Below are 21,721 nucleotides of genomic sequence, written 5' to 3'. Positions count from 1 at the left end.
TAGTGAAAGAGAAGAGAGAGGCATTTGGACGATTTTTGCAGGGAAAAAATGCAATTGAGTGGGAGATGTATAAAAGAAAGAGACAGGAGGTCAAGAGAAAGGTGCAAGAGGTGAAAAAGAGGGCAAATGAGAGTTGGGTTGAGAGAGTATCATTAAATTTTAGGGAGAATAAAAAGATGTTCTGGAAGGAGGTAAATAAAGTGCATAAGACAAGGGAGCAAATGGGAACTTCAGTGAACGGCGCTAATGGGGAGGTGATAACAAGTAGTGGTGATGTGAGAAGGAGATGGAGTGAGTATTTTGAAGGTGTGTTGAATGTGTTTGATGATAGAGTGGCAGATATAGGGTGTTTTGGTCGAGGTGGTGTGCAAAGTGAGAGGGTTAGGGAAAATGATTTGGTAAACAGAGAAGAGGTAGTAAAAGCCTTGCGGAAGATGAAAGCCGGCAAGGCAGCAGGTTTGGATGGTATTGCAGTGGAATTTATTAAAAAAGGGGGTGACTGTATTGTTGACTGGTTGGTAAGGTTATTTAATGTATGTATGACTCATGGTGAGGTGCCTGAGGATTGGCGGAATGCGTGCATAGTGCCATTGTACAAAGGCAAAGGGGATAAGAGTGAGTGCTCAAATTACAGAGGTATAAGTTTGTTGAGTATTCCTGGTAAATTATATGGGAGGGTATTGATTGAGAGGGTGAAGGCATGTACAGAGCATCAGATTGGGGAAGAGAAGTGTGGTTTCAGAAGTGGTAGAGGATGTGTGGATCAGGTGTTTGCTTTGAAGAATGTATGTGAGAAATACTTAGAAAAGCAAATGGATTTGTATGTAGCATTTATGGATCTGGAGAAGGCATATGATAGAGTTGACAGAGATGCTCTGTGGAAGGTATTAAGAATATATGGTGTGGGAGGCAAGTTGTTAGAAGCAGTGAAAAGTTTTTATCGAGGAAGTAAGGCATGTGTACGTGTAGGAAGAGAGGAAAGTGATTGGTTCTCAGTGAATGGAGGTTTGCAGCAGGGGTGTGTGATGTCTCCATGGTTGTTTAATTTGTTTATGGATGGGGTTGTTAGGGAGGTGAATGCAAGAGTTTTGGAAAGAGGGGCAAGTATGAAGTCTGTTGTGGATGAGAGAGCTTGGGAAGTGAGTCAGTTGTTGTTCGCTGATGATACAGCGCTGGTGGCTGATTCATGTGAGAAACTGCAGAAGCTGGTGACTGAGTTTGGTAAAGTGTGTGAAAGAAGAAAGTTAAGAGTAAATGTGAATAAGAGCAAGGTTATTAGGTACAGTATGGGTTGAGGGTCAAGTCAATTGGGAGGTGAGTTTGAATGGAGAAAAACTGGAGGAAGTAAAGTGTTTTAGATATCTGGGAGTGGATCTGGCAGCGGATGGAACCATGGAAGCGGAAGTGAATCATAGGGTGGGGGAGGGGGCGAAAATCCAGGGAGCCTTGAAGAATGTGTGGAAGTCGAGAACATTATCTCGGAAAGCAAAAATGGGTATGTTTGAAGGAATAGTGGTTCCAACAATGTTGTATGGTTGCGAGGCGTGGGCTATGGATAGAGTTGTGTGCAGGAGGGTGGATGTGCTGGAAATGAGATGTTTGAGGACAATGTGTGGTGTGAGGTGGTTTGATCGAGTAAGTATTGTAAGGGTAAGAGAGATGTGTGGAAATAAAAAGAGTGTGGTTGAGAGAGCAGAGGAGGGTGTTTTGAAATGGTTTGGGCACATGGAGAGAATGAGTGAGGAAAGATTGACCAAGAGGATATATGTGTCGGAGGTGGAGGGAACGAGGAGAAGTGGGAGACCAAATTGGAGGTGGAAAGATGGAGTGAAAAAGATTTTGTGTGATCGGGGCCTGAACATGCAGGAGGATGAAAGGAGGGCAAGGAATAGAGTGAATTGGATCAATGTAGTATACCAGGGTTGACGTGCTGTCAGTGAATTGAATCAGGGCATGTGAAGCGTCTGGGGTAAACCATGGAAAGTTGTGTGGGGCCTGGATGTGGAAAGGGAGCTGTGGTTTCGGGCATAATTGCGTGGCAGCTAGAGACTGAGTGTGAATGAATGGGGCCTTTGTTGTCTTTTCCTAGTGCTACCTCGCACACATGAGGGGGGAGGGGGAAGGTATTCCATGTGTGGCGAGGTGGCGATGGGAGTGAATGGGGGCAGACAGTGTGAATTGTGTGCATGGGTATAAATGTATGTGTCTGTGTATGTATATATATGTGTACATTGAGATGTATAGGTATGTATATTTGCATGTGTGGACGTGTGTGTGTATACATTGTGTATGCGTGTGTGTGTGTGTATACATTGTGTATGGGGGTGGGTTGGGCCATTTCTTTCATCTGTTTCCTTGCGCTACCTCGCAAACGCGGGAGACAGCGACAAAGCAAAATAAATAAATAAATAAAAGGTTTTTGTTTTCAATTAGAAATATAATGTAATGAAACACTTTCCCAATCCTCATTATCTTTAAAGCATTATGATGGATGGTGAAAGAGCATCATTATGAAATATTTTTTGAAGTTCTCCCTTTTCATCAAACTTGTCTCCAACTTGATATTCTTTCTTCACCAGTTTATATTCCTGTCTTTTTCCAAATATCTATAGTTTTCCTGATAGATATGGAAGTACTTTCTTAGATGGCCTTCTTCATTATGTGAACATGAAAATACTTGCAGGTACTTGAACCACATATGGAAGTTATGGACCAGGTGCATTTTTCATCATCAGACCAACAAGATAAGTGCTATTGCTCACACAAGTTTGTCTCTTAAAGTCTGTGTCTATCTTCTGAACTGAAAAGAAAAATAAAACCAATCAGTTACTAATGTAACTGCCTTGATATATCAATCAAATATTTACAGCTTGTTACATGTATTTATCCCTAAGGATAAGAGAGAAAAATTAATAACCATGAATCTTTTGTAATCATCTAGGTACAACACTATCTGTAAAGAATAGGGAAAGAATTCTCAACTCATGGGGCTCCATCTTTCAAACTTTCTTTACTCATGATGAGATTCTGCCATTAAGGTTGGTTAGCACACAGGACTCATTACAAGAAAATTCACGGTTAAGAATAAAGATTTACATTTTATTGTGTTATGTGAAATATGGCAAGTGTGTTTTTGCTGATAGAGGGCTAACAGAAATGTGTCAGGTCATATTTATTAAAGAAGACATGAAAGAGTAGAGAGCTGCAAAAATTCAAGGTGTATGGAAAGAAACAGTTAACAAAACGACCCATCCTTGAGTTGCCAACAGCATACAGTAATGATATGACACAGCAGCTTGCTGAGTATTGCATTATGTACCTATCACTGGGGAACACAAGCAGCCAGCTCTTGGGAGCAAAAACCCAAAGTAATATCAATAGAGGATGGAAACTGAACTAACATTGTGGTGTATGGCAACCGGGTCAAGTTTTGAAGTTAGCCTGGGAGCAGCTGAGTTTTGATGCACGAGACCGGGTTATAGTGATGGGTGATTTGAATGCAAAGGTGAGTAATGTGGCAGTTGAGGGAATAATTGGTGTACATGAGGTGTTCAGTGTTGTAAATGGAAATTGTGAAGAGCTTGTAGATTTATGTGCTGAAAAAGGACTGGTGATTGGGAATACCTGGTTTAAAAAGAGAGATATACGTAAGTATACGTATGTAAGTAGGAGAGATGGCCAGAGAGCGTTATTGGATTACGTGTTAAGTGATAGGTGCGCAAAACAGACTTTTGGATGTTAATGTGCTGAGAGGTGCAAATGGAGGGATGTCTGATCATTATCTTGTAGAGGTGAAAGTGAAGATTTGTAGAGGTTTTCCGAAAAGAAGAATGTTGGGGTGAAAAGAGTGGTAAGAGTAAGTGAGCTTGGGAAAGAGACTTGTGTGAGGAAGCACCAGGAGAGACTGAGTACAGAATGGAAAAAGGTGAGAACAAAGGACGTAAGGGGAGTGGGGGAGGAATGGGATGTATTTACGGAAGCAGTGATGGCTTGCGCAAAAGATGCTTGTGGCATGAGAAGCGTGAGAGGTGGGCAGATTAGAAAGGGTAGTGAGTGGTGGGATGAAGAAGTAAGATTATTAGTGAAAGAGAAGAGAAAGGCATTTGGATGATTTTTGCAGGGAAATAATGCAAATGACTGGGAGATGTATAAAAGAAAGAGGCAGGTCAAGAGAAAGGTGCAAGAGGTGAAAAAGAGGGCAAATGAGAGTTGGGGTGAGAGAGTATCATTAAATTTTAGGGAGAATATAAAGATGTTTTGGAAGGAGGTAAATGAAGTGCGTAAGACAAGGGAACCAATGGGAAGTTCAGTGAAGGGGACTAATGGGGAGGTGATAACAAGTAGTGGTGATGCGAGAAGGAGATGGAGTGAGTATTTTGAAGGTTTGTTGAATGAGTTTGATGATAGAGTGGCAGATATAGGGTGTTTTGGTTGAGGTGGTGTGCAAAGTGAGAGGGTTAGGGAGAATGATTTGGTTAACAGAGAAGAGGTAGTAAAAGCTTTGCGGAAGATGAAAGCCGGCAAAGCAGTGGGTTTGGATGGTATTGAAGTGGAATTTATTAAAAAAGGGGGTGACTGTATTGTTGACTGGTTGGTAAGGTTATTTAATGTATGTATGACTCATGGTGAGGTGCCTGAGGATTGGTGGAATGCTTGCATAGTGCCACTGTACAAAGACAAAGGGAATAAAAGTGAGTGCTCAAATTACAGAGGTATAAGTTGGTTGAGTATTCTTGGGAAATTATATGGGAGGGTATTGATTGAGAGGGTAAAGACATGTACAAAGCATCAGATTGGGGAAGAGCAGTGTGGTTTCAGAAGTGATTGAGGATGTGTGGATCAGGTGTTTGCTTTGAAAATTGTATGTGAGAAATACTTAGAAAAACAAATGGATTTGTATGTAGCATTTATGGATCTGGATAGAGCATATGATAGAGTTGACAGAGAGGCTTTGTGGAAGGTATTAAGAGTATATGGTGTGGGAGGTAAGTTGTTAGAAGCAGTGAAAAGTTTTTATCGAGGATGTTAGGCAGGTATACGAGTAGAAAGAGAGGAAAGTGATTGGTTCCCAGTGAATGTCGGTATGCGGCAGGGGTGCGTGATGTCTCCATGGTTGTTTAATCTGTTTATGGATGGGGTTGTTAGAGAGGTGAATGCAAGGGTTTTGGAGAGAGGGGCAAGTATGCAGTCTGTTGTGGATGAGAGGGCTTGGGAAGTGAGTCAGTTTTTCGTTGATGATACAGCACTGGTAGCTGATTCGGGTGAGAAACTGCAGAAGTTGGTGACTGAGTTTGGTAAAGTGTGTGAAAGAAGAAAGCTCAGAGTAAATGTGAATAAGAGCAAGGTAATTAGGTTCAGTACAGTTGAGAGACAAGTTAATTGGGAGGTAAATTTGAATAGAGAAAAACTGGGGAAGTGAAGTGTTTTAGATATCTGGGAGTGGATTTAGCAGAGGATGGAACCACGGAAGCAGAAGTGAGTCACTGGGTGGGGGAGGGGATGAAGTTTCTGAGTGCATTGAAGAATGTGTGGAAGGTGAGAACGTTATCTCGGAGAGCAAACATGGGTATGTTTGAAGGAATAGTGGTTCCAACAATGTTATATGGTTGTGATGCATGGGCTATATTTAGGGTTGTGCGGAGGAGGGTGGATGTGTTGGAAAAGAAATGTTTGAGGACAATATGTGGTGTGAGGTGGTTTGATCGAGTAAGTAATAAAAGAGTAAGAGAGATGTGTTGTAATAAAAAGAGTGTGGTTGAGAAAGCAGAAGAGGGTGTATTGAACTGGTTTGGTCACATGGAGAGAATGAATGAGGAAAGACCGACAAAGAGGATATATGTCAGAGGTGGAAGGAACAAGGAGAAGTGGGAGACCACATCGGAGGTGGAAGGATGGAGTGAAAAAAATTTTGAGCGATCGGGGCCAGAACATACAGGAGGGTGAAATGCGTGCAAAAAATAGAGTGAATTGGAACGATGTGGCATAACGGGGTTGGTGTGTTATCATTGGATTGAACCACAGCATGTGAAGCATCTGGGGTAAACCATGGAAAGTTTTGTGGGGCCTGGATGTGGAAAGGGAGCTCTGGTATTGGTGCATTACACATGACAGCTTGAGACTAAGTGTGAACGAATGTGGCCTTTGTTGTCTTTTCCTAGCACTACCTCACATGCACGGGGGAGGGGGTGCTGTCTTTCATGTGTGGCGGGGTGGCGACAGGAATGAATGAAGGCAGCAAGTATGAATATGTACATGTGTATATATGTTTATGTCTGTGTATGTATATGTCTGTATACATTGAAATGTATAGGTATGTATATGTGCAAGTTTGGGCGATTATATATATATATATATGTGTGTGTGTGTGGGTGGGTTGGGCCGTTCTTTCATCTGTTTCCTTGCGTTACCTCGCTAACGCGGGAGACAGCGACTAAGTATAATAAATGAATAAATAAAAAAGATGTTTTGGAAGGAGGTAAATAAAGTGTGAAAGACAAGAGAACAAATGGGAACATCAGTGAAGGGGGCAAAGGGGGAAGTAATAACAAGTAGTGATGAAGTGAGAAGGAGATGGAGTGAATATTCTGAGTGTTTGTGGAATGTTTGATGATACAGTGGCAGATATGGGGTGTTCTAGTCGCGGTGGTGAGTGAAGTGGGAGGGTCAGGGAGAGTGGTTTGGTGAACAAAGAAGAGGTAGAGAAAGCTTTGAGGAAGATGAAAGCCGGCAAGGTGGTGGGTTTGAATGGTATTGCGACTGAATTTATCAAAAAAGGGGTTAACTGTGTTGTTGATTGGTTGGTAAGGATATTCAATATTCATGGTGAAGTGCCTGGGGATTGGAGGAAGGCATGCATAGCGCCACTGTACAAAGGTAAAGGGGATAAAGAATCATAAGTTTGTTGAGTGTTCCTGGGAACTTATATGGGAGGGTATTGATTGAGAGGGTGAAGGTATGTACAGAGCATCACACTGGGGAAGAGCAGTGTGGTTTCAGAAGTGGTAGAGGATGTGTGGATCAGGTGTTTGCTTTGAAGAATGTATGAGAAATACTTAGAAAAACATGGATTTGTATGTGGCATCTATGGATCTGGAGAAGGTATATGATAGGGTGGATAGAGATGCTTTGTGGAAGGTTTTAAGAGTATATGGTGTGGGAGGTAAGTTGCTAGAAGCAGGGAAAAACTTTTACCAATTTTTACCAATGTTGTAAGGCATATGAACGAGTAGGAAGAGAGGAAAGTGATTGGTTCCCAGTGAATGTCGGTTTGCGGCAGGGGTGCGTGATGTTTCCATGGTTGTTACATTTGTTTATGGATGGTGTGGTTAGGGAGGTAAATGCTAGAGTTTTGGAGAGAAGGGCAAGTATGCAGTCTGTTCTGGATGAGAGGGCTTGGGAAGTGAGTCAGTTGTTGTTTGCTGATGATACAGAACTGGTGGCTGATTCGGGTGAGAAACTACATAAGTTGGTGACTGAGCTCCCAAAATTTTCGCCCCCTCCCCCACCCTATGATCCACTTCCGCTTCCATGGTTCCATCCGCTGACAGATCCACTCCCAGATATCTAAAACACTTCACTTCCTCCAGTTTTTCACCATTCAAACTCACCTCCCAATTGACTTGACCCTCAACCCTACTGTACCTAATAACCTTGCTCTTATTCACATTTACTCTTAACTTTCTTCTTCCACACACTTTACCAAACTCCGTCACCAGCTTCTGCAGTTTCTCACATGAATCCGCCACCAGCGCTGTATCATCAGCGAACAACAACTGACTCACTTCCCAAGCTCTCTCATCCCCAACAGACTTCATACTTGCCCCTCTTTCCAAAACTCTTGCATTTACCTCCCTAACAACCCCATCCATAAACAAATTAAACAACCATGGAGACATCACACACCCCTGCCGCAAACCTACATTCACTGAGAACCAATCACTTTCCTCTCTTCCTACACGTACACATGCCTTACATCCTCGATAAAAACTTTTCACTGCTTCTAACAACTTGCCTCCCACACCATATATTCTTAATACCTTCCACAGAGCATCTCTATCAACTCTATCATATGCCTTCTCCAGATCTATAAATGCTACATACAAATCCATTTGCTTTTCTAAGTATTTCTCACATACATTCTTCAAAGCAAACACCTGATCCACACATCCTCTACCACTTCTGAAACCACACTGCTCTTCCCCAATCTGATGCTCTGTACATGCCTTCACCCTCTCAATCAATACCCTCCCATATAATTTACCAGGAATACTCAACAAACTTATACCTCTGTAATTTGAGCACTCACTCTTATCCCCTTTGCCTTTGTACAATGGCACTATGTATGTATGACTCATGGTGAGGTGCCTGAGGATTGGCGGAATATATATATATATATTCCACACACTTTACCAAACTCAGTCACCAGCTTCTGCAGTTTCTCACATAAATCAGCCACCAGCGCTGTATCATCAGCGAACAACAACTGACTCACTTCCCAAGCTCTCTCATCCCCAACAGACTTCATACTTGCCCCTCTTTCCAAAACTCTTGCATTTACCTCCCTAACAACCCCATCCATAAACAAATTAAACAACCATGGAGACATCACACACCCCTGCCGCAAACCTACATTCACTGAGAACCAATCACTTTCCTCTCTTCCTACACGTACACATGCCTTACATCCTCGATAAAAACTTTTCACTGCTTCTAACAACTTTCCTCCCACACCATATATTCTTAATACCTTCCACAGAGCATCTCTATCAACTCTATCATATGCCTTCTCCAGATCCATAAATGCTACATACAAATCCATTTGCTTTTCTAAGTATTCATATATATATATATATATATATATATATATATATATATATATATATATATATATATATATTTTATCCCTGGGGATAGGGGAGAAAGAATTCTTCCCACGTATTCCCTGCGTGTCATAGAAGGCGACTAAAAGGGAAGGGAGTGGGGGGCTGGAAATCCTCCCCTCTCGTTTTTCATTTTCCAAAAGAAGGAAGAGAGAAGGGGGCCAAGTGAGGATGTTCCCTCAAAGGCCCAGTCCTCTGTTCTTGACGCTACCTCGCTAATGCGGGAAATAGCGAATAGTATGAAAAGAAAAAAAAAAAAAATATGTATATATATATATATATATATATATATATATATATATATATATATATATATATATTATATTTTTTTTTTATTATACTTTGTTGTTGTCTCCCGCGTTTGCGAGGTAGCGCAAGGAAACAGACAAAAGAAATGGCCCAACCCCCCCCATACACATGTATATACATACGTCCACACACGCAAATATACACACCTACACAGCTTTCCATGGTTTACCCCAGACGCTTCACATGTCTTGATTCAATCCACTGACAGCACGTCAACCCCAGTATACCACATCGCTCCAATTTACTCTATTCCTTGCCCTCCTTTCACCCTCCTGCATGTTCAGGCCCCAATCACACAAAATCTTTTTCACTCCATCTTTCCACCTCCAATTTGGTCTCCCTCTTCTCCTCGTTCCCTCCACCTCCGACACATATATCCTCTTGGTCAATCTTTCCTCACTCATTCTCTCCATGTGCCCAAACCACTTCAAAACACCCTCTTCTGCTCTCTCAACCACGCTCTTTTTATTTCCACACATCTCTCTTACCCTTACGTTACTCACTCGATCAAACCACCTCACACCACACATTGTCCTCAAACATCTCATTTTCAGCACATCCATCCTCCTGCGCACAACTCTATCCATAGCCCACGCCTCGCAACCATACAACATTGTTGGAACCACTATTCCTTCAAACATACCCATTTTTGCTTTCCGAGATAATGTTCTCGACTTCCACACATTTTTCAAGGCCCCCAGAATTTTCGCCCCCTCCCCCACCCTATGATCCACTTCCGCTTCCATGTTTCCATCCGCTGCCAGATCCACTCCCAGATATCTAAAACACTTCACTTCCTCCAGTTTTTCTCCATTCAAACTCACCTCCCAATTGACTTGATCCTCAACCCTACTGTACCTAATAACCTTGCTCTTTTCCACATTTACTCTTAACTTTCTTCTTTCACACACTTTACCAAACTCAGTCACCAGCTTCTGCAGTTTCTCACATGAATCAGCCACCAGTGCTGTATCATCAGCGAACAACAACTGACTCACTTCCCAAGCTCTCTCATCCCCAACAGACTTCATACTTGCCCCTCTTTCCAAAACTCTTGCATTCACCTCCCTACCAACCCCATCCATAAACAAATTAAACAACCATGGAGACATCACACACCCCTGCCGCAAACCTACATTCACTGAGAACCAATCACTTTCCTCTCTTCCTACACGTACACATGCCTTACATCCTCGATAAAAACTTTTCACTGCTTCTAACAACTTGCCTCCCACACCATATATTCTTAATACCTTCCACAGAGCATCTCTATCAACTCTATCATATGCCTTCTCCAGATCCATAAATGCTACATACAAATCCATTTGCTTTTCTAAGTATCTACGACACGCAGGGAATACGTGGGAAGTATTCTTTCTCCCCTAACCCCAGGGATAATAATTCATATATATATATATATATATATATATATATATATATATATATATATATATATATATATATATATATATATTTTTTTTTTTTTTTATACTTTGTCGCTGTCTCCCGCGTTTGCGAGGTAGCGCAAGGAAACAGACGAAAGAAATGGCCCAACCCCCCCCATACACATGTATATACATACGTCCACACACGCAAATATACATACCTACACAGCTTTCCATGGTTTACCCCAGACGCTTCACATGCCTTGATTCAATCCACTGACAGCACGTCAACCCCGGTATACCACATGACTCCAATTCACTCTATTCCTTGCCCTCCTTTCTCCCTCCTGCATGTTCAGGCCCCGATCACACAAAATCTTTTTCACTCCATCTTTCCACCTCCAATTTGGTCTCCCTCTTCTCCTTGCTCCCTCCACTTCTGACACATATATCCTCTTGGTCAATCTTTCCTCACTCATCCTCTCCATGTGCCCAAACCACTTCAAAACACCCTCTTCTGCTCTCTCAACCACGCTCTTTTTATTTCCACACATCTCTCTTACCCTTATGTTACTCACTCGATCAAACCACCTCACACCACACATTGTCCTCAAACATCTCATTTCCAGCACATCCATCCTCCTGCGCACAACTCTATCCATAGCCCACGCCTCGCAACCATGCAACATTGTTGGAACCACTATTCCTTCAAACATACCCATTTTTGCTTTCCGAGATAATGTTCTCGACTTCCACACATTCTTCAAGGCTCCCAGAATTTTCGCCCCCTCCCCTACCCTATGATCCACTTCCGCTTCCATGGTTCCATCCGCTGCCAGATCCACTCCCAGATATCTATATATATATATATATATATATATATATATATATATATATATATATATACCTGGGACTAAACATGGCAGCAAATGGAACCATATGACACCATTGTGGTGTCATATTTGTGGGAGAGGGGGCAAAGATTCTGGAAGCATTGAGAAATGCGTGGAAAGAAAAGTTGCTACCTTAGAGGACAAAAGATGGTATTTGTGAAGGTATAGTAGTAGTAGAATACAATATTAATAAAATCTATACGTGAGAATGTATATTAGTCACATACCTTAAATGCTCATAATGCTTTGCAGTTTTACAATGTCTATACTTGTTGCAACTTCTATTACTTGGTTACACCATCCCTTTCTGGCTGGTATTGCTTTAGAAGCTTTGCCATCTTCTCAGCCAGCTCTTGTGTTGAAGCACATAACACTCGACGGCGCATGAGGTCAAATGGTCCACCTGTCATGATTAATTATAAATACTTTACTTCTTTCTTATAACTTTGGTTTAATACTTTATTATGGATATTCCAAATTTGTATCTAAGGATTAGTACTTCATTATAGATATTTCAGTTTCATGCAAGTATACCAGTACTTATAAATATACAAAAAAGAATAATAACCATAAGAAACTATTCAATAATCCATCAAAGGTAACTACTAAGCAAGATCAAATAAGCAAAAATTGCCAAGAAAGAAGATAAAGGCATGCAGGCTGTAAGATCACCTGAACTTTCTTTTTCATGCTTGATCCCCGTTTCCCAAGTTAAGGTAATGACAGCAACAGAAGAAGAAAGGCCACATCCACTCAAGTCTATGCTCTGGTTGTCATGTGTAATTCACTGAAACCACAGCTCCTTATCTAAAACCTAGCCCGACATACTTTTTCATGATTTACCTTAGATGCTTCACATAACCGGTTCAGTCCCTTGACAGCATGTTCACTCCAGTATACACATTATTCCAATTCACTCCATCCTGTGCACACCTCTCACCCTCTTGCATGATGAGGCCCCAATTGCTCAAAACCTTTTTCACTTCATTTTTGTCTCCCGTTCTCTTTGTTCCCTACACTTCTGACACATATCCTCTTTGTCAACCTTTCCTCACTCATTCTCTCCATATGTCCAAACTATTTCAGCACACCCTCTTCTGCTCTCAAACACACTCTAAATGGTACCACACATCTGTCTTACCCTTTCATTACTTACTTGATCAAACCATCTCACACAACATATTATCCTCAGACATTTCATTTCAATCACATCCACCCTCCTCCACACAGCCATATCTATAGCCCATGCTTCACATCCATACAATATTGCTGTGAATACTATTCCTTCAAACATACCCATTTTTGTCCACCCAGATAATGTTCACTTTCCACACATTCTTCAGAGCTCCTAGAATCTTCGCCCCTTCACCCACCCTATAACTCATGTCTGCTTGCATGGTTCCATTCGCTGCCGTCCGCTCAGATCTCTAAAACACTTCACTTTCTCCAATTCTTCACCATTCGAACTCACACCCAAGTAACCTGTCCCTTAACCCTGCTGAACTTAATAACATTACTCTTATTAACATCCACTTTCAACTTTTCCTTTCAAACACTCTTCCAAACTCTGTAACCAACTTATACAGTTTCTAACTTGAACCTGCCACCAAAGCCATATCATCAGCAAACAACAACAGACTCATTGCCCAGTCCCTTTCATGCCCCACATAAGGCATACTTGTCCTTCTCTCTAAGACTCCCACATTTACCTCCCTCATAAACTAAACAACCACGGTGACATAACAGACTCCTGCTGCAGAACAAACTTCACTTGGAACCATTCACTGTTCTCTCTTCCTACTCAAACACAAAGCCTTACACCCCTAATAAAAACTCACAGCCTCTGGTGGCTTTCCTTCCACAGTGCATATTCTTAAGTCCTTCCACAAAGCATCTCTATAAACCCTGTCACATGCCTTCCCCAAATCAATAAATGCCACATACAAATCCATCTGTTTTTCTAAGTATTTCTCACACACATTGTTCAAAGCAAACACCTGATCCACACATTTCCTAAAACTTGTGAAACCACACTGCACCTTCCCAGTCTGATGCTCTGTAACCTCTCAGTCAGTACCCTCTGATACACTTACCAGGTATACTCAACACATATACATCTGTAGTTTGAACACTTACCTTTATCCCCCTTGGTTTTATACAATGGCAATATAAATGCATTCCGCCAATTCTCAGGTACCTCACCATGATTCATGCATATGGTGAAAATCCCTACCAACCAATCAGCAACAGTCACCCCCTTTCATAATGAATTCAACAGCAATACTATCCACTCCAACCGCCTTGCTGCATTTCATCTTTCACAAGGCTTCAATCACCTCTCCTCTCTTCAGCGAACCACTCTCCATGACCCTCACTTCATATATCACCCAACAAGTGCCAATCTAATATCGAACCTATTCAACATTCCTTCAAAATACTCACTCAATCTCCTCCTCACTACACCACTACCTTCTATCACTTCCCCTTTTGCCCCTTTACCAATGATCCCATTTGTTCTCGTCTTTGGCACGTCATTTCCCACATTCCAAAAGCTCTTATTCTCTCAATTAGGTTACTAATAGTCTCTCAATCCAACTCTCATTTGACCTCTTTTTAACACCTATACCTTCCTCTTAGCCACCTGTTGCTTTCTATTATATATCTCCTAATCATTTGCACCCCCTATAAATACTGCCCAAATGCCAATCTTTGCTCTTTCACCAGCAACTTAACTTCCTTACACTCTCTTACACACTCCAACTGCTTTGGAAGTAGTGCTATCCATACTTTATACATTTTTTTTTTTTTTTTTTGCTTTGTCGCTGTCTCCCACGTTTGCGAGGTATTGCAAGGAAACAGACGAAAGAAATGGCCCAACCCACCCCCATACACATGTATATACATACGTCCACACACGCAAATATACATACCTACACAGCTTTCCATGGTTTACCCCAGACGCTTCACATGCCTTGATTCAATCCACTGACAGCACGTCAACCCCGGTATACCACATCGCTCCAATTCACTCTATTCCTTGCCCTCCTTTCACCCTCCTGCATGTTCAGGCCCCGATCACACAAAATCTTTATCACTCCATCTTTCCACCTCCAATTTGGTCTCCCTCTTCTCCTCGTTCCCTCCACCTCCGACACATATATCCTCTTGGTCAATCTTTCCTCACTCATTCTCTCCATGTGACCAAACCATTTCAAAACACCCTCTTCTGCTCTCTCAACCACGCTCTTTTTATTCCCACACATCTCTCTTACCCTTACGTTACTTACTCGATCAAACCACCTCACACCACACATTGTCCTCAAACATCTCATTTCCAGCACATCCATCCTCCTGCGCACAACTCTATCCATAGTCCACGCCTCGCAACCATACAACATTGTTGGAACCACTATTCCTTCAAACATACCCATTTTTGCTTTCCGAGATAATGTTCTCGACTTCCACACATTCTTCAAGGCTCCCAGAATTTTCGCCCCCTCCCCCACCCTATGATCCACTTCCGCTTCCATGTTTCCATCCGCTGCCAGATCCACTCCCAGATATCTAAAACACTTCACTTCCTCCAGTTTTTCTCCATTCAAACTCACCTCCCAATTGACTTGACCCTCAACCCTACTGTACCTAATAACCTTGCTCTTATTCACATTTACTCTTAACTTTCTTCTTTCACACACTTTACCAAACTCAGTCACCAGCTTCTGCAGTTTCTCACATGAATCAGCCACCAGCCCTGTATCATCAGCGAACAACAACTGACTCACTTCCCAAGCTCTCTCATCCCCAACAGACTTCATACTTGCCCCTCTTTCCAAAACTCTTGCATTTACCTCCCTAACAACCCCATCCATAAACAAATTAAACAACCATGGAGACATCACACACCCCTGCCGCAAACCTACATTTACTGAGAACCAATCACTTTCCTCTCTTCCTACACGTACACATGCCTTACATCCTCGATAAAAACTTTTCACAGCCTCTAACAACTTGCCTCCCACACCATATAATCTTAATACCTTCCACAGAGCATCTCTATCAACTCTATCATATGCCTTCTCCAGATCCATAAATGCTACATACAAATCCATTTGCTTTTCTAAGTATTTCTCACATACATTCTTCAAAGCAAACACCTGATCCACACATCCTCTACCACTTCTGAACCCACACTGCTCTTCCCCAATCTGATGCTCTGTACATGCCTTCACCCTCTCAATCAATATCCTCCCATATAATTTACCAGGAATACTCAACAAACTTATACCTCTGTAATTTGAGCACTCACTCTTATCCCCTTTGCCTTTGTACAATGGCACTATGCACGCATTCCGCCAATCCTCAGGCACCTCACCATGAGTCATACATACATTAAATAACCTTACCAACCAGTCAACAATACAGTAACCCCCTTTTTTAATAAATTCCACTGCAATAGCATCCAAACCTGCTGCCTTGCCGGCTTTCATCTTCCGCAAAGCTTTTACTACCTCTTCTCTGTTTACCAAATCATTTTCCCTAACCCTCTCACTTTGCACACCAACTCGACCAAAACACCCTATATCTGCCACTCTATCATCAAACACATTCAACAAACCTTCAAAATACTCACTCCATCTCCTTCTCACATCACCACTCCTTGTTATCACCTCCCCATTTGCGCCCTTCACTGAAGTTCCCATTTGCTCCCTTGTCTTACGCACTTTATTTACCTCCTTCCAGAACATCTTTTTATTCTCCCTAAAATTTAATGGTACTCTCTCACCCCAACTCTCATTTGCCCTCTTTTTCACCTCTTGCACCTTTCTCTTGACCTCCTGTCTCTTTCTTTTATACATCTCCCACTCAATTACATTTTTTCCCTGCAAAAATCGTCCAAATGCCTCTCTCCTCTCTTTCACTAATAATCTTACTTCTTCATCCCACCACTATCTACCCTTTCTAATCAACCCACCTCCCACTCTTCTCATGCCAGAAGCATCTTTTGCGCAATCCATCACTGATTCCCTAAATACATCCCATTCCTCCCCCACTCCCCTTACTTCCATCGTTCTCACCTTTTTCCATTCTGTACTCAGTCTCTCCTGGTACTTCCTCACACAAGTCTCCTTCCCAAGCTCACTTACTCTCACCACCCTCTTCACCCCAACATTCACTCTTCTTTTCTGAAAACCCATACAAATCTTCACCTTAGCCTCCACAAGATAATGATCAGACATCCCTCCAGTTGCACCTCTCAGCACATTAACATCCAAAAGTCTCTCTTTCGCGCGCCTGTCAATTAACACGTAATCCAATAACGCTCTCTGGCCATCTCTCCTACTTACATATATATACTTATGTATATCTCACTTTTTAAACCAGGTATTCCCAATCACCAGTCCTTTTTCAGCACATAAATCTACAAGCTCTTCACCATTTCCATTTACAACACTGAACACCCCATGTATACCAATTATTCCCTCAACTGCCACATTACTCACCTTTGCATTCAAATCATCCATCACTATAACCCGGTCTCGTGCATCAAAACCACTAACACACTCATTCAGCTGCTCCCAAAACACTATATATATATATATATATATATATATATATATATATATATATATATATATATATATTCACATTGGAAAGGATAACAACTCTACGCGTGATCAAGTATGTTCCTATGAGTCCATGAACTCATCGTGTTTTCGAGTTTCATTTTCCTCGCAAGATATATCTATAGTTAACTTTTTCTCTAGTGTAATAAGTGAAAATACTATAGACTGTTCTAACCCTACGACATTATTCAAGATGTTTACAATATAACCAAATGAGCTCTTAGCAGGTACACTGGAATTCCAGTAACTTGAAAAGAGAAAAATATCAATGAAGTGATAATGCATAAGAGGCTTCATATAATGTGATTTGTAGGAACAAATGAAGATAATGCAGAATAACTCCAAAATTAGTATAGAATCCTTCCTTATCTATAAGCATGATACAGAAAGAGTATAAAAGTATTGGAAAGAGTAAGTAGTACAAAATAAAGTGGGAATGGGTAAAGTTTATGTTATGACACTAAGACCATCTAGGTGTTCCCCCACTTAAGATTTTTTGACTTCACGATGGTGCAATAGCAATACACATTCAGTAGAAACTGTACTTTGAATTTTGATCCTTTCCTGGGCTAGTGATATGCTGTACAATACTCTATCAAATGCTCTGCAGTGGCAGTCAGCTGCAGCTTCCAGTAAGTCACGTGATCACAAGTGTAAACAACCATTACTCTACTGTGTTGCCAGCATTTTTTTTTTATTTTGTGTTTTGTGTTTTTGCATCCCATCATGTTTACAAAATACCAATCTGTGTCTCCGGCCTCTGGTGAGAAGAGGAAGGCTATTACTCTTGACATTGATATTAAAGGTAATTGCCCAGCATGAAGGTGGCAAGCCAGTAATGGCCATCACATGAGTTAGGACTTTCGCAATCAATGATCTCAACCATCTCAAAGGAAAAGAAGTGAATCAGAGATGCAGTGAAATCTTCAGCATCGGTTATATCCACTGTCATCATGAAGAAAAGAGCTAGGCCGATTGATGATATGGAAAAATTACTTGTCATGTGGAAGGAAGACCAGATACAGAAGCTCATGCTGCTTAGCCCATTGACAATCCAGGCTAAGGCAAGAAGTCTTTTTGACACACTAAAATTGCATGCTAATGATCCTATATGTATGCAAATGTTTACAGCAAGTCATGGATGGTTCCAATGCTTCAAAAGGCATCATAATTTTCATAATGTAAAAGTCAGCGGTGAGGTAACAAGTACCGATACTGAAGGTGCCAAAGCTTTTAAGGAAGAAGCTGCATATGATAATTGTGGATGAGAAATGTAAGTGTTCTGAGAACATTTAAAGTAGGCTATGCTAAGCTATAATGTTCGGAAGGTTAGACGTACAGTATCAAATATATTTTCAACTTATAATGGGTTTATCGGAACATAACTTTATCATAAGTCAGGAACAGGTGCTCCCTGACTTATGATGGGGATTGTCTGCATCACTGGGAGCAGAATATCATCAAAGGACCTTTCTCTCCAAAGGAGGCAATAATTTCCCTGTTATTGAAAGTAGCACAGCCTTGAACAGCAGGAGAAACAGGAATGGAGGTCATACATAATACCATGACCCTTTCTTTGACAGGCATCCTGAATAACACCAGGATTTTTCTTACAACAAGGCCCTTTCTTACAAAGGGGTCCTGGGATAATTATCAAATACATAACAATAACATTTTCAGACAGTACAATTCACAGTGCAGCCATGAGTGTCGTATCTGGGGACGTTAGTCAATAAGCAATGAGCCCATACTAGAGAATGATCACTGGAATACTCTTCATATTGTATATGCAAGATTAAGGTCTCACTTATCTTTTTCCATTAGACACAGTAACCAGTGCATAAAATTTTTTGGAAATAATGTCAGACATGGATGTACATGAACAATGAATATAGCACATTGAATAAGTACTTCCAAAGACATACAGAAATTTCCGACTGCAAGATTCAAACAACAGCCACCAGTGCGGAGGCTAGGAAATTTAACCAGGGGACTACGGAGCCCATAATGGTGAGGTTATTATTCTACTACAGGTAATCAATTACCTATGATCTTGTTTGTACAAGCAACAGGGTCTTAGTAATCATTTTCAGTTAGGTACGGACTAACCAGTACTTAACACTTCACTGCATTTGACAGCATGTTTCAGGAAAACACTGGCTATTACGTACTGTGTGTACGTTTGGATATATGACACCATGAACATCCAATTACTTGTGGTTGAATAATTCTTTTTTTTCATACATATTCACCATTTCCTGCACTTGCAAGGTAGCATTGAGAACGGAGGACTGAGCCTTACAGAGAATATCCTTGCTTGGCCCCATTCTCTGTTCCTTTTCTTGGAAAAGTAAAAAACAGAAGGGAAGGATTTCCAGCCCCCTACTCCCTCCCTTTTCAGTCACCTTCTACGATGCGCAGGGAATATGTGAGAAGTATTCTTTCTCCCCTGTCCCCAGGGATAATTGTTTCTTTCTTTTTTTTTTTTTTGCTTTGTCAGCTGTCTCCTGCGTTTGCGAGGTAGCGCAAGGAAACAGACGAAAGAAATGGCCCAACCCACCCCCATACACATGTATATACATACGTCCACACACACAAATATACATACCTACACAGCTTTCCATGGTTTACCCCAGACGCTTCACATGCCTTGATTCAATCCACTGACAGCACGTCAACCCCGGTATACCAAATCGCTCCAATTCACTCTATTCCTTGCCCTCCTTTCACCCTCCTGCATGTTCAGGCCCCGATCACACAAAATCTTTTTCACTCCATCTTTCCACCTCCAATTTGGTCTCCCTCTTCTCCTCGTTCCCTCCACCTCCGACACATATATCCTCTTGGTCAATCTTTCCTCACTCATTCTCTCCATGTGCCCAAACCATTTCAAAACACCCTCTTCTGCTCTCCCAACCACGCTCTTTTTATTTCCACACATCTCTCTTACCCTTACGTTACTTACTCGATCAAACCACCTCACACCACACATTGTCCTCAAACATCTCATTTCCAGCACATCCATCCTCCTGCACACAACTCTATCCATAGCCCACGCCTCGCAACCATACAACATTGTTGGAACCACTATTCCTTCAAACATACCCATTTTTGCTTTCCGAGATAATGTTCTCGACTTCCACACATTCTTCAAGGCTCCCAGAATTTTCGCCCCCTCCCCCACCCTATGATCCACTTCTGCTTCCATGGTTCCATCCACTGCCAGATCCACTCCCAGATATCTAAAACACTTCACTTCCTCCAGTTTTTCTCCATTCAAACTCACCTCCCAATTGACTTGACCCTCAACCCTACTGTACCTAATAACCTTGCTCTTATTCACATTTACTCTTAACTTTCTTCTTTCACACACTTTACCAAACTCAGTCACCAGCTTCTGCAGTTTCTCACATTTTTTCATACTTGTTCACAATTTCCCTTGTACATAAAGTAGCATCAAGAATCTTACCTAGCCTATCCCAGAGTACAGAAGAAATGTGAATGTGACAAGGATGAAGATACTTCATCATTTCTCATATGTGTTGTATAACATTTTCATTGCTTGGATGACGTTTTGAGTGCTATTCGGTACATTGCTTATACTATTTCAAAAACATTTTGAGAATATTTTGTGTTTTCTTTTGGCCTATGGTCCTTATCCCCTTCTTTACATGGAATAGGTGTGTGTGGTATGGGAGGTGGGTTGCTGGAAGAAGTGAGAGGTTTTTATCGGGATGTGGGGCATGTCTGCGAAAGGGGGGAAGGGAAAGTGATTGATTCCCAGTGAATGTCGGTTTCCGGCAGGGGTGTGTGATGTCTGCATGGTTGTTTGATTTGTTTATGGATGGGGCTGTTAGGGAGGTGAATGCAAGAGTTTTGGAGAGAGGGGTGAGTATGCAGTCTGTTGTGGATGATAGGGCTTGGGAAGTGAGTCAGTTGTTGTTTGCTGATGATGCAGCGCTGGTGGCTGGTTCGGGTGAAAAACTACAGAAGTTGGTGACTGAGTTTGGTAAAGTGTGTGAAAGAAAGCTGAGAGTAAATGTGGAAAAGAGCATGGTTATTAGGTTCAGTAGGGTTGAGGGACAAGTTAATAAGGAGGTAAGGTTGAATGGAGAAAAACTAGAGAAAGTGAAGTGTTTTAGATATCTGGGAGTGGATTTAGCAGTGGATGGAACCATAGAAGCAGAAGTGAGTCACAAGGTGGGGGAGGGGGTAAAGATTCTGGGAGAGTTGAATAATGTGTGGAAGGCAAGAACATTATCTCGGAGAGCTAAAATGGGTATGTTTGAAGGAAAAGTGGTTCCAACAATGTTATATGGGTACGAGACATGGGCTATAGATAGGGTTGTGCGGAGGAAGGTGGATGTGATGGTAATGAGGTGTTTGAGGACAATATGTGGTGTGAGTTGCTTTGATCGAGTAATTAATGAAAGGGTAAGAGAGATGTGTGGTAATAAGAAGAGTGTGGTCGCGAGAGCAGAAGAGGGTGTATTGAAATAGTTTGGTCACATGGAGAAAATGAGTGAGGAAAGATTGACAAAGGGGATATATGTGTCAGAGGTGGAGGGAATGAGAAGTGGGAGACCAAATTGGAGGTACAAGGATGGAGTGAAAAAGATTTTGAGTGATCG

General features: G+C 41.6%; 2 protein-coding genes across 7 annotated transcripts in view; one reads left to right on the top strand and one right to left on the bottom strand.

Annotated features, from left to right (window-relative positions):
- Positions 1–21,721, top strand: part of LOC139754581 (regucalcin-like) — a 549,227-nt gene that overhangs the window by 414,509 nt on the left and 112,997 nt on the right. The gene's annotated exons all lie outside the window — the stretch shown is intronic.
- The window catches only part of LOC139754584 (inositol monophosphatase 1), a 116,911-nt gene continuing 96,235 nt past the window's right edge, over positions 1,046–21,721 (bottom strand). For all 4 annotated transcript variants that reach the window (XM_071671989.1, XM_071671988.1, XM_071671984.1 and 1 more), the window contains exons 7-8: positions 11,694–11,869; positions 1,046–2,800 (exon numbers count right to left, since the gene is read on the bottom strand). In XM_071671989.1, coding sequence (XP_071528090.1) covers positions 11,751–11,869 — 119 coding nt within the window. In that variant the 3' untranslated portion in view covers positions 1,046–2,800; positions 11,694–11,750. The remainder of the gene's footprint in view (positions 2,801–11,693; positions 11,870–21,721) is intronic.

Source organism: Panulirus ornatus, chromosome 17 (assembly GCF_036320965.1).
Source record: "Panulirus ornatus isolate Po-2019 chromosome 17, ASM3632096v1, whole genome shotgun sequence".
In the NCBI taxonomy this organism is placed as follows: domain Eukaryota; kingdom Metazoa; phylum Arthropoda; class Malacostraca; order Decapoda; family Palinuridae; genus Panulirus; species Panulirus ornatus.
The sequence above is the reverse complement of the archived record's forward strand: the minus strand, read 5'-3'. Positions and strand labels throughout refer to the sequence as shown.